The sequence below is a fragment of the Malurus melanocephalus genome, unplaced genomic scaffold, assembly GCF_030028575.1.
Source record: "Malurus melanocephalus ecotype Western Australia unplaced genomic scaffold, MMel_1.1 scaffold_64, whole genome shotgun sequence".
Taxonomy (NCBI): Eukaryota; Metazoa; Chordata; class Aves; order Passeriformes; family Maluridae; genus Malurus; species Malurus melanocephalus.
The window spans coordinates 2511433-2524148 of record NW_026623296.1 but is presented as its reverse complement, the minus strand read 5'-3'; the positions used below and the strand labels follow the sequence as shown (position 1 = coordinate 2524148).

The following is a 12716-nucleotide window of genomic DNA, read 5'->3' as shown; positions in this document are numbered from 1 at the left end:
ACCATCCCTGTCCCTGCCAGCCCCTCCCGGTCCTGCTCCCTGTGCTTTCCGCTAATGCACAGTCTTGTCTGTGCAGGAAAGGCTGGGAAGCTGATTATTTGGGATACCTGGGGTTAGAATGTTGTGTCCCAGGCGTTCCTCGGCTGTGAGGTGCCAGGGATATGTGTGGYCACCCCTAGAGGGATTTGGGGTGATTAATTTTGGCCAGGGATGCCCCAAGTGCAGCAGGGACAGCTGGGGCCTGGTTTTGGGCCTGCTGTTTATTTATGAACCTCTGACTGGGGAAAATAAAAAATGCACGCTGGCAAGTCATCCCYGAAGGCTTCAAATGAGCTATTGGGKTTTTTTTTCATCTTTTATCCCAGCTTGTGTTGTTTAGAGCAGAAGGAAGCCCACAGGGAAGTACACCAGGTGTGCAGGTTTTCTCCAAGCCAGGTGTTTGCTATCCGGTTACAATTCTGTAAAACACATGGCAGCTTCTCAGGTGGAAATGTTGCTCCTGGAAGCGCATGGTCTGATGAATTGGGGAGTTTAATTTTTTCACACCTGCTAAACAAGGCTGATTACCCACCTGAGAAAAAGGGGGAKCTGTTAATTAGCCCTGTTAATGGTTAATGATTTCTGCCTGTTCATGAAATTGTCAGTATGAGGATATGCTCAGTAAAGATAACTGAAAGTTAGTAAGAAGCAGGTTTTTCCCAAATAATAATTCTATTCTGTGTTTTTTGGTTAAAATATTTTTGGTTTAAAAAGTTAATTTTCAAAACTGCATGACATTTTGTAAACACACTCTAAACACCCGTAAACACCTAAAAAATCCATAACTGGGTATTGAAGGGTCAGACAATTGTATATAAGATGAATAGTACTATCCAAATTCTTTCTCTCATGCTGAATATATACACACCAGTGTATATACTTGTGTATATCCTGATGGATTCAGTGTTATCTAAACTGTCCTTAAATCTGTTGCTCATATTCTGGGTAATACGTGTGTGAATTATAAAATACAGCTCTATTTTTTGCAAGTATTACTGGTTTTTAGTATTTTTTTATAGTGATTTGTGTTCAGTTCACTAAAGAACYACAAAGGTCTAAGGTCTGCTGTGTGTGAAATTATAAATAAGAGTTGCAAAAAGCTGGCAAGTTTTAGGACTGAATTTTAGTGGTTTTCATGTGGAATGTAACAGGTGCTTTCTGTACTCCAGCTCTACATTCAGTTGTTAAAAGGTGCAGAGAGGTGAGACCTTCACATTGTGGAGAACGCTTTGATGTTGTTGCTGTTGTTATCAGTTAAATAAGCTTAAGCTTATTTTTCCTTAAGCTTGGGGAAGATATTTTTGTGGGAATCTGAAATGTTCTTACAGAGTTTTGAAGAGACACCACTTAAAATCTGAAATGTTCTTCAGGAATTTTCAAAAGACACCACTTGCTCTCGTAAATTGGAAGCTGCAATAACCTTTTTTTGTTCTTCTCTTTCTATAGGGTCACACAACCAGTGTTTGYTTTGCCTACTGGATTCATCATGATAACTCCAGCTTTTGAACTGACCCAGGATCCAAATTTTCTTACAATAAAAATCAGAGTGCCTTATGCCAGAGCTTCAGAGTTTGACATCTATTTTGAAGGGGAAGATTTCAAATTTTATGCTAAGCCATACTTTCTCAGGTAAGTGATGGGGGAAAAAAAAAGTTTAAAATTGACCTTTGTAGTAGAGAATTTTGGTCTTCAGAATGTTCCTCATCTGCAGCTTTTACTCTTGTTATTTGCAGACAGCCCATTTCATGCAAAGATTTGTTTTTTTGGATCTGCCCTCTTTGTTCCTAGGCATTAAATCATGTTAAAGGGAGTTGAAAGAAATACTTTTCTAAATTTACTGTACAATGGATTTTTAATTGTAAATGGCCAGGCGACTCTCTGGGTGTAAATTTTGTAGAGTGTGTCTTTTCCTGGGAGGATTCCAGGGGGATTTAACTGCATGGATTCCATTTCTATGAAAAGGAGTTATGTAGTTAAGTCTTTTGTGCTGCTTTTGGAATGTGCCTTACATTTTTGTAGGCTGAGACATTAACTCGCAGAATTAGTCAGGCTTTCAGTGAGGCATCTCTTTTTTTTTTTTTCCTGCAGATTGACACTTCCTGGAAGAACTGTAGAGGATGGCAGAGAAAAAGCAACTTATAATACAGATGAAGGTATTGGTTAATGTTATTGGTATCTGTGTCATTAAAAATGTTGCTGTCTCCAATAATTTATACTTCAAAACGGAAACAGCARTAAAACAATAAATCTTTCTTGCAGAACCTTTTTTACATGACTGAAAACAATAATCAGATTGGTGAATGTAGCTTCTGCAGGTTGTTTGGTGGAAGGATTAAAAATTAAATAAAGCTTGTTTTCTTCTGTTGGTTTGTGTTTATACAATGCAAGTCAGGAGACTCCAACTGGTTAGATATTCTCTTTCATGTTTTTTCATTAAAATCCTGAATTTTTTTGAAATAAGGTTAGAAACATTCACATGGATCAATGCATAATAAAATGCTACCTGCATGTGTCCTACTTCCTCTGAGACTTCCTTATTAGAGGAAAAAAGCATGGTTTTGTTTCTGTTGCATATTTTAATGCAATTAATTATATTCTGACTTTTTTTAGGCACTTTTACAATTTGGTTACCCAAGGAGACTCCTGGCCAGTATTTCGAGGGGCTGGGCATGCTGACATCTCTTTTAGCCCCCAAGAAATCAAGATCAGCCAAACCTCTGGTAGAAGAGATGGGTATGACAAAATCTACCTTGTTTGTACTGGTGATACATGTGTGTAATGAAACAGTTGGAGATCTGTAGAGTGATACATGTAGAAAAATTCAATATTTCTGTTATTGGCTAGTCCAAGGTATGAGAAGGGGGTGAATAAATCAAAGTATAGGTAAGTGTAGAAATAAATATCTGTAGATGGTACATAGGTCAACTTTACAGGGTTGATTATGTTTAAATTCTTCCAAAATGTGCTTAAAAAAGATGCTAATGCTGTGTAGGTCTTTGTACCCCTCTAGTGGCTGTAGAACACACACACATTAGAATTTTCTGCTTTCTGCAAACGACAACTGGACTTTCAGCAGAAATGAGGACCTAATTGAACCACAGGTTCTAGTGCATGTCTTGTTTGACATCAGTATTTAACAAACAAAAAAAAAAATGTTTGGCTCTCTGTTTAATCTTTTAATACCTATCCTAGATTATTGATAGCATCACTTAGGTTCTGTCAGGGTTCTCCTAGCATGGCATTCTGATCTTGTTGAAATCAGTGGAACATYTATTTCAGTCTGAGGGAGCACACTTAAAATTCAGTGTTGCTGATGTTCATTTTTGCAAGTTGGAGAGTTTGAAGCAGCACTTGTGGATTACTGGTCTGTATGACCCAGTGCTGAGTGAGATTTCTTAAAAGATGTAGTAAAATGAGGGAGGTTTATTGTGCTACCAGTGTTYACCTTTCTAGGAAATAATGTATTTTTTCTATGTAATAATTCTCTTTCTCTGACCATACAATAGATTCAGCTGCCTCTGCGGAGCTGTCTGAGGAGAATGAAGATGAATTTGACTGGGAAATGGAACAGATCCCTTATGAAGAAAGCACACTCCCACTGCAGTACCCCTATGGATTTGGGAATTTGCGCTCAGGGGTGTTCCAGCGACTGCAGGTGAATGCATTTTGTTTTTTCCCTTTTTAGAAGTTCTGTGTAATTTGCTATGTAGGCTTCTGGCTGACAAGACAACAGCATTGCAGAAGTGCAACTCAGTTATGTAACTCTAACTCATTATTGTATGAATTGTAGTATTTTCAGGTTTTGGAGCAGGATTGCTGTTGATGGAGAAAGTATTTACGTTCTGTTAGGACATATATGTTGGTTTGTTGTCATGAAATTTATTAAATACATTTCCCATCAACATTAATGTGCCACTACTTAATGATGTTCAAAAGGGCACTACAATTGCCTATTAATTAATGTATAGCCACTTCAGGGAGGGAGAATATTCTCAAAAGTCACAAGAATGGTGTCTGTGATTCTTATCTCATCTTTGTTGTGGTTGTATGCTTTTGTTAAACATTGTGAATTTATCATAACACAAAATAACCTCCCTGCCTTATGATAAAATGGCCTGAATAGACCTGATAGCATCATGAATTCTAAGAAGCTTAAAGTAAGTGCATTTCCTTGGAATTTTGAGGTTATATTTGCACAATGGGCAGATGGATTTGGAATATTTTTGAAAGGGAGGTTGAAGCTGTTCTAGGGATTTCAGTGCAGTGCTAATAAGCATCCTTCCTAAATTTTTGCTAAAAAARTCTTCCATGTCATATCTATGGCTTGGTCCTATAATTTTGTCCCTGTTTGCAGGATGAGCTCAGTGATGTTATTGACTTCAAGGATCCRGACCAAACTCCTGCAGAGGAACGAAGGAGGAAACGTTTGGCAGCTGAGGCTGCMAAGTTTGATCCTGATCATTACCTGTGAGTACTGATTGGCTTCACTTGGCTGAGCAGAAGTACCTTAGACACATTCCCTTTGCCCTTTCAGAAATGACTGGATTTAGGATCACTTTTGGGAAGAATGGCTTTACTGTTGATCTGGTTTTGTCTCATCAGAGCAGGCTTTAGTGCGTGTTCTTAATGTGACACCCACACAAAACATTGCTTATCTGTTTTGGGGTTACTCAGCTGTTTAATTACTCTTTAATAAAGTTTGTTAATGGGGTKCTGCTGTGAGCTGTTGCAGAGCATTGTTTCATACTTGRTCTCTTCAGCAGCTGAGCAGCCMCTCCCTGGCAGCATTTTGGGTTGACAAAGTCAGAACTTTGTTTCCCTCTTGTTAAACAAGGATTGCTGAGCCATCCTGTTCTAGGAGGAGGTAATTTGAGTTTTGAAGTTAGGCAGATTTTTTTCCTTGACCACTTCACTGTTTGCCTTCATCCCATGAAACCTGTTTTGCAGCAGAATGAGGAAGAAATTCCACACCAAGGCTATGTTTCTTTTGTTCTTCGTTCCAAGTAGTGAGTGAAAATGATTCTCTGTGCCTTTCAGGCTGGAGTATTTCAGGTCAAGTTATGTTCAGATAAGTAAAATAAATGAAAGCCATGAGATTTATTAATAATTGATTGTTTCCACACCAGATGGAGCCTGGTGTGAGAAATAGAGTGGGCCCCAGTAGGGAGAAAATTAGTACTGTAATGTGTTTTGTTAGGGACAGGAAGGCTTAACCTATTTTGAGTTAGGTAACTAGGCAAACTTGAAATTTTTCCTCTGTTGGATGTTTCAGMGGCAGCCTCATGTCTTTCTGTAACACACAGAAAATAGAAAAGCTTTCTTGAACTACATTTCACTGGAACTGAAGTAGTTCCTAACCTCTAATGGGATGCAAATTGCAGTAATTTTAAGCTTCCATTTTAGACTCTGTGTTCTGGCCTGGTAGAGCTACACCATTTAGTTTGATAGCTGTGTCTTGCTTGTTTCAGAACAGATTATATCAGCCTTTCTTCAACCAAAATTGTTTTCTGAGGAGAACAGAAGCTCTGGTAGAGATGGGGGCAAACAATTGTCCTGGTGGCTTTGAGGGAAATGTGCACTGGCTGATGTCTCTGAGTTGCTTTGACATTGAAGGGAGGCAACAAAAAAAATTCTGTCAGTGTCAAAGTGAAGCAAATTGCACTATGTGTTCAGGTTTGGTGTGGTGATTAAGAAGATATTAAGAAATTTCATGTGGGTTTTTTTTTTCAATTCTCAGTATTTATACCATTGTTTGCCTTGAACAAAAAGCTCGTATGGTAAAAGGAGGATTAGAACTTGAATCTTCTAGAATAAATCCTCCTAGAATTGCTKGATCGAAATTTTTACCACATTGCTGAGATGGAGGTGATCTCTCTCTTTCAGGATTCATGTACAGCTCTTCTTTTTYCACCTTGCTGCTCCATGTCCTTGCTTCCTTAAAGTCCATCCCCATCCCTACTTCATCTTCACCCTTCAGCTGCACACTTTCCTCCCCACAAATTCCTTGGTTTTTAAAGGGAGAGCTGCCCAGTAAAATCAAGTGATTTGTCTGAGAATCCTTCACTTTGGAGTGTTTCCTGTATCTCTATTCAGAACAAATCAGGTTGGTTCACCTTCATGTGGTGCTGCAAGCTCAACTCCCTGAGCTTCTGGGTGGCTCAGGAAAGGTGGAGGAAGTAGGGAAGGGATACTGAAAGATAAAATAGTTTGTTTTTAATAATTATCACTTTCTGCTTTAAAGCCAAGTAACAGCCTTCTAACATGGAAAATAACCTGGAGCCAAGTGAGATGTATTCTATGGATGTGTTAATACATACCCACATATGAATTGAAATAAATAGCATATGACTGTTCTTTTTCTTTTCCCTAGAGCTGATTTTTTTGAAGATGAAGCTATTAAGCATCTTTTAAAGTACAAACCCTGGTGGATTGATGCTCATAAAAAGATGACAGCCTTGCAGGGAGAAAGTCATCAGGCACATAATCCTACATTTGGTGAGAATATATATATATAAATATATATACACACCCATCTGTTGCTTGARTGATAATTGCTGTGATGCCATGTTATAGGTTATTGTTCTTAAAGGAAATTTATTTCTCTGTTAAATTTATTATTCRTTACCTTATTCCATTATTTTTATGGCTCTCAGAGACTTTTGTCAAAGAAAAACCTTTGTGTCCATTTAGAAACGTAAAGGGACATTTCCAGGGTGAGTAGGTGACCTTGTGAGAGCTCTGTTAGATAACTGAGGTTGCTTCCTTGCACACAGAGATTTCAGAGAGCATTRCACCTTACTGTTGTGCATTTTCTTCTATTGTCCTTTGTTCATTTCCTATGTAGTGTGAAAATCTGATATTGCTAAAGCAGATGATGATATCCCTTCACCAGAGGGTCTTAGAGCACTGATAATTCCTGCATTTCCACAGTATCTCCAGGAGAACAATAGAATTTGGGTAGATGTTGTGTATTTTACTGTGAATGTAATCTGATCTTCATCCCTGGTCTCTTTTCAGCCTCTCAGGCCAGAAATTGTTAATTATGTCCATCATAAACACTTGATTTAAAAAAGCATTGGACAAAGGTACAAGAGGCTTGAAAACACAAGAATGAGGGGTTCTTTTGTTTGTTTTTATCTATTCATTGCTTAGTAAATTAAACACTATTCCTGTTTGCTTGGGTTAAGGAATATAATTAAAATGAAGAGCTGCTGGTTGATTTTATTGATAAGGAATGTTTTTCCTGCAAATTGAGGTCCTGAGGAAAAACAAGTATGTTTATTGGGTTTTAGGGGCACCAACAAACTCCTCAAAAGCCTGGCAAGCCTGCTAGTGAAAATTACACAGAAAATGGTTTCTATAAAGGACCATCTTCAAACCATTTGTTGTAACAGATACATGTTTAATAAGAATGATAAAAAAAAATCTCCTTCATGGGGCTGAGTGGAGAGGCTCGTGCAGTTTTGTGGATCTTGAGGAAATCAAAAGTAGCCTAAGAGGTGCTGTGGAGTGTGGGTGATGTTAATGGCAACAACCCACATTTTCCCTTGGAAAGACCTCAGTTTTGGTAAATTTGTGCTGTTTGAACAAGTGACTAAAATCGGAGGGGATTCCTAAACCTGAGTGAGCTGTGGTGAAGGAAACCACCATGAGAGGGAGTGCAGGTTCTACTTGAAGGTCTCCTATGAATGGAAATACAAAAAGGCAGGAGATGGCTCCAGGCTGTTGCACCTGGAGTCTGATCATCAGTAGGATRTATTCCCTGTGGTTTTAAACTGCTTTATCCAGCCAGAGGAATGGTGCAGTTAATCAGGAATTCCTGTCTGTCCTATGTGAAGGATGGTTTTGTTCTTCATTAAAGATGTGCTGYTCCTCATGTTACAAGTAAAAGTGAGTTTAGGGTGGGAAAGAGACACAAAAATTAGCAGGAGCTTTAAAAGTTTATTTTTTTATTCAGACACGTTGAATGAAGAGAGCTAATTTTTTTTCTTACTTGTCCTGACTTACACTGATGTCTTTTTAGTTATCTTCATTTGTATCTTGGAACCAAAAACTTGATTACTTTTGTCTYTATAATGTCTTTGGCTGCAAGAAGTAATTAGAAGTACAGATGGCCTTTTTTATTTTTTTGCATGACATTGCAATTAACTGAAGATTCTCTTTGGTTGATTACTGCTCTTATATTTATCCCTGGTTATTTTCTTTTTGTTTTTACATCATCAGCTTCCTCTAATGTCTCATTACCAAATYTTTTCTCTTTTTGGTTCATCTCTTCTCATTAACATTTAAAGTTTTCATCTCTTCGATAGATTACTTCGAATCTATTTTTATTTGACCTTTTTACTTTTTCTCCAGCTTGTGTGCATGGTGTGTGTATTTTGCCATTTTTTAATTTTTTTATCCTAAGTGTCTCTCCTTTCTTCTGTCCTTTTTGTACATTTCACTGTGTATTTTCTTCCCACCCTTTTTGTTCACACTGACAGTGTCTAAGTCAAGTAATAYTCCATAAAGCCTTACTAATTACACAGCCTTTCCCATGAGGGGGAAAATTTTTGGAGAGCTTGCTTGCTCCTGCTGAAGTTTACATTAGTGTCTTCCTTCTACAGATTCCAGATGAAAGGGCTTGTATTTTCTAACAGTCACATTCAGCTTGGTTAAAAGTTCATTTTTATTCGACTTCAATTGCASAACTGTAAAAAACTCCTCTTTAGGCAACACAATAATCTTCAAAGGCCCAGGCTGACATATGTATTTAATCTAACATTTATATGCTCCAAGGATATCTTATTTTGTTCAAGGTAACCTCTCATGCTTACAGTGACTGTTCTCTTTTTTATTTCTTTATAGAAGGAGAAGCAATTTCCTTTTAAGTTCCACCTTTCAGTAAGGCTCAGCTCAAATATATGCCATTATTGGTAGATTCATAAGTTTTAGATGGATTACTTTACTTTTCTTTTTTTTTTTTTTTTTAGCAAATTTCTGCAATTTTGCTGTCTACCTGCTTTGCTCAATTTTCAGGGCTTTGCATCATGTGTTCCTTCCTGGCACTGCTCTGCTGCAAAACAGATTTTTGTTATGTGAGGCAATACTGCTTTTTATTCATGCAAAACTCTTAAWGATCAGCTTCCACTGTAAAATATCTCAGCTTTTAAAAGGCAAGAGCAGTAAGAAAGAAAATYATGTATGGTGTTGATAGGTTTGCAGGAATTGTGCATTTCTTTAAGAGTAAGAAAAATTAGTTTAAAGGAAATTGTGAGATGCAGGAAAGGCTGTCCAAGTCCAGTGGTTCTTTGTAGAATGCCTGGAGGAAGAAGGGCAGAAGTGATGTGGAGGAAATGGGCTGGAAATGTTGGTTTGAGAAGTGGAGTCTTTGCAGGAAACCAAGACAGAGCTTTATTTGGAAGGTGCTAAAATTTGAATGGAAAAATTGCAAAGCCAAGGGAGGGATGAACAAACCAGAGTGACCACAGTTGGTGTGAGTGTGTGTGTGCAGAGGGGAATGGATTTGTGTTTTTAGGGCTTTTGGCTCTCTTCCTGAAAAACTGAGGTGCATGTGATCACAATCTACCTGACAGAGCTTTATCTGAAGATGGCCACAATCTGTGACTTTCCAAAATTGGCCCCATGCACAGGGGGAAGAGCTTTTACTGAATCTGCAGTTCTGACTTTAGAGGTGCTGGATCTGTACAGGAGAGAGGAGGTGGGAAGTTCTGTTAACCCCTCATACCTCAGCAGGCTGCAACAAATTCAAGCAATTTAATAGAAAATCAGCTTCATTGCTTCAGTTACTTAAATTTACATTATTATGGAGTATTTTTTAAGAGAGTATTCAGCCCTGAGGAAAATGCTCACCCTGCACAGAGATTCTGGGTGATTCCAGTCAGAGCAGTGCTGTCTTTCATCTTTTATGGGCTTAGGAAGAGCTTGAAAAGAGACTTGTTTGCTGCTGATTAATATCAGTAACTGACTTTATTCTGACTGAACTCATTTATCTGGTTGATGATTCCTTAACCTACAGAGGCAGAAGCAAACGTTTAAAACCTTAATATTGTAATGTAATATTTTAGTTTARAGGAAAACAAAGAGAAGGAGGGGTCAGTTCTGCTCAGTTTTTTCCCCTTGGGAGAGTTGTGGGTTTCCAGTCTTGGTTTGACAGGACCTTAAGCTGAGGCTCTGCTCTCACCAGCAGATTATCAGAGGTTCTTCCTGACCTGCACTTTCCTGACTGACCACTGAGTCAGCGCTCTGTGTGGATCCAGCACATTTTATCTGAGTGCCCCAACACATTTAGAGCTGGAAGTGTCATAGTAGTCCAGAGATAGAGATCTCACAGTGATTTAAGTGGTGTTATCACAGTGTAAAATACCAGTAGGGCTGTAACAAAACACCCTCTGGCTGTCAGACCTCATCCTCTCCTCAGAGATTCAACTGTGCCTCTCTGACACTGCTACTGATGGACAATTTGGAGTATTTTTTTTTCTTTAATAAGAGGAATGACCAGTTTAAAACAAGTAGAAGAGGTGATTAAAATGTAAAGGTGATGTCTGCAGTCTCACCTGTCAGTAACTCGGTGAGATGAATTTGTCTGATTCCTTTAGTGTGGATATATTAACACACAGTTATAYTCTGGCATGGTTTTGCCACTGGCAAATACACAAAAAAAAATTTAAATCAAAGTTACGAAAAACTTGGCAATTTAGCTTACTTGGTAAGTAGCAGCAAGTGCTGCTTTGCATTAGATTAATACTGATAGTTGTACAGATTGTTAGCTAAAATTTGGCAGGGTAAGTGTACAATAGTGTGCAGGCTTTAGTGCAGCAAAAAAAAATGTAATTACTATTTCAATTGTTCTGATAATGTAACACCATGTACTTGGAATTTTTGAACTGGGAAAACAAAGTAGGTGGTGGTTTGGACGTGTTAACAGTGAGCTTCAGGCTTGGATAATTGATTGTTCAAAAACTTCAAGCAATGGGTGGATTTTTTTTTTTTTTCTAACATTGAAGTTTTTTCTCCAGAGAAAGGTATTTTATTTAGAACACCTGGCACTCTGCAGCAACTTAATGARCATCTTGTAACATTTGCCTTTGGGAATTGTCTAGTCTACATCTTGTTTGCTGTTGTTTAGTAGACTTGGAATTTCTTTATGTTTATGGTCCAGTTGTGGATGTTATGATGCTTCAGAGAGTTTAGGTTTTAGAGGAAGAAACCTTGACTGCTATGTGTCCTGAATTTCATTTGGAGTTTCTTTGCTTTTTGTTTGAGCAAAACAGAATGTGGAGTGTGAATCACATTTACACTGAAGAACCAAATTTTAATGACATTTATTGATAGAATATCAATGCATTATCTGTATTTGTGTTTAGGGGGGTGGTACTGAATTGCTTTGCATGAACAGAAAAAGAGAATTAYCATTGTCTTACTAATTTGTCACTTRCCTCTGRGTTTTTTGTCACATATAATACAGACTTAAAAATCTTCCTTTTACTCAGATACTGATTGTGCATTTATCTCTGTAAAAGATCCCCAGAAATCCCTGGCACTTGGAGAGGTTCAAAATCATCAGTGTGTACATGCAGTGCATGCTGGAGCTTGACATTGAAAGGAATATACCAGAGTTTAATGAAAGTTAAAAGGAAGAGTGATTTAGGCTTTTTCTGGAGTGATGGGGGACTTGTGATTAGTTACRTGCTCATTTTTAAAGGCATTGCTGAAGTAGTATTGCCACCTATTAAAGGGAATGTGCCAGCTTTAAATTCATAATGAATTATCCTTTTTATAGTTGTCTTCTCTGAAGGAGAGAGAGAKCAGCTGAGAAAGTTCACAAATAAATCTTATGTTCTGAATAAAAGAAGCCGTCAACACATATATCTTGGATTAATTGATATTCTTCTGGCATATTGCTACGAGATCCGTGTCAATGAAGGGGAAAAGAATGTAAGTTAAAAAAGTAAAAACACAAAATGTTTTAGGAGCCTAGTGCTGGACCCTGCCATGTTGGAAACTTAATCTTTTAAAGTGAACTTATTTCTGGGCATTAAAAATACATKATGAAATTAAAACTACAGACTTTGTATCTCTAGATTTGGTGCACATGGGGATTTCTAAATACTTCTGTTCTTYTGCAGCAGCATTGTAATGGGAGAGATGTGGAGTTGCAGGAAATTCCAGACAATTCAGTGTATTTCTGCTTTGTATCTTGATTTATGGAAATGCAAATTTAACAAAATAATTGTTCTTTACTGTTCTGTGGATGCCTTGCCCTGTTGGAAATGGAATTGCTTCCCAGATAACACTTTTGTGCCTTGCATCTCCTGTGCTGATATGAACCAAGGAGATGCTTTTTCAATGCTTTTAATCAAAATATTGGAACAGGTAATCACAACCATTCTGTCTTAATCAGACTGCCATGTAGGGAGTGGATTGTAGAATGACAAGCAAAATGTCCAGACCTGTTTATTCACCAGAACAATCTGGGATTGTTGTGTTGCATGTCAGTGCTGCACAGAATTGCAAATCTGCCAGGAGCACAGTTGTACAATTCTTTATTGGTTTGCAATATGGTTTATGTGGAAAACACTCTTCTCCCCTCCCCCTTTTTTTGTTTTTTTCCTATTTAATAGGAAAACCAAGACATTCAGGGCACACAGATCTTTACTAGAGCCAGGAAGACAGAT

General features: G+C 37.9%; 1 protein-coding gene across 1 annotated transcript in view; it reads left to right on the top strand.

The window, feature by feature from the left end:
• Positions 1–12716, top strand: part of SHQ1 (SHQ1, H/ACA ribonucleoprotein assembly factor) — a 40363-nt gene that overhangs the window by 1367 nt on the left and 26280 nt on the right. The window contains exons 2-8 of the mRNA XM_057366405.1: positions 1486–1668; positions 2128–2192; positions 2650–2772; positions 3546–3694; positions 4394–4506; positions 6410–6534; positions 11822–11976. Of these exons, the coding sequence (XP_057222388.1) occupies positions 1526–1668; positions 2128–2192; positions 2650–2772; positions 3546–3694; positions 4394–4506; positions 6410–6534; positions 11822–11976 (873 nt within the window). The 5' untranslated portion in view covers positions 1486–1525. The remainder of the gene's footprint in view (positions 1–1485; positions 1669–2127; positions 2193–2649; positions 2773–3545; positions 3695–4393; positions 4507–6409; positions 6535–11821; positions 11977–12716) is intronic.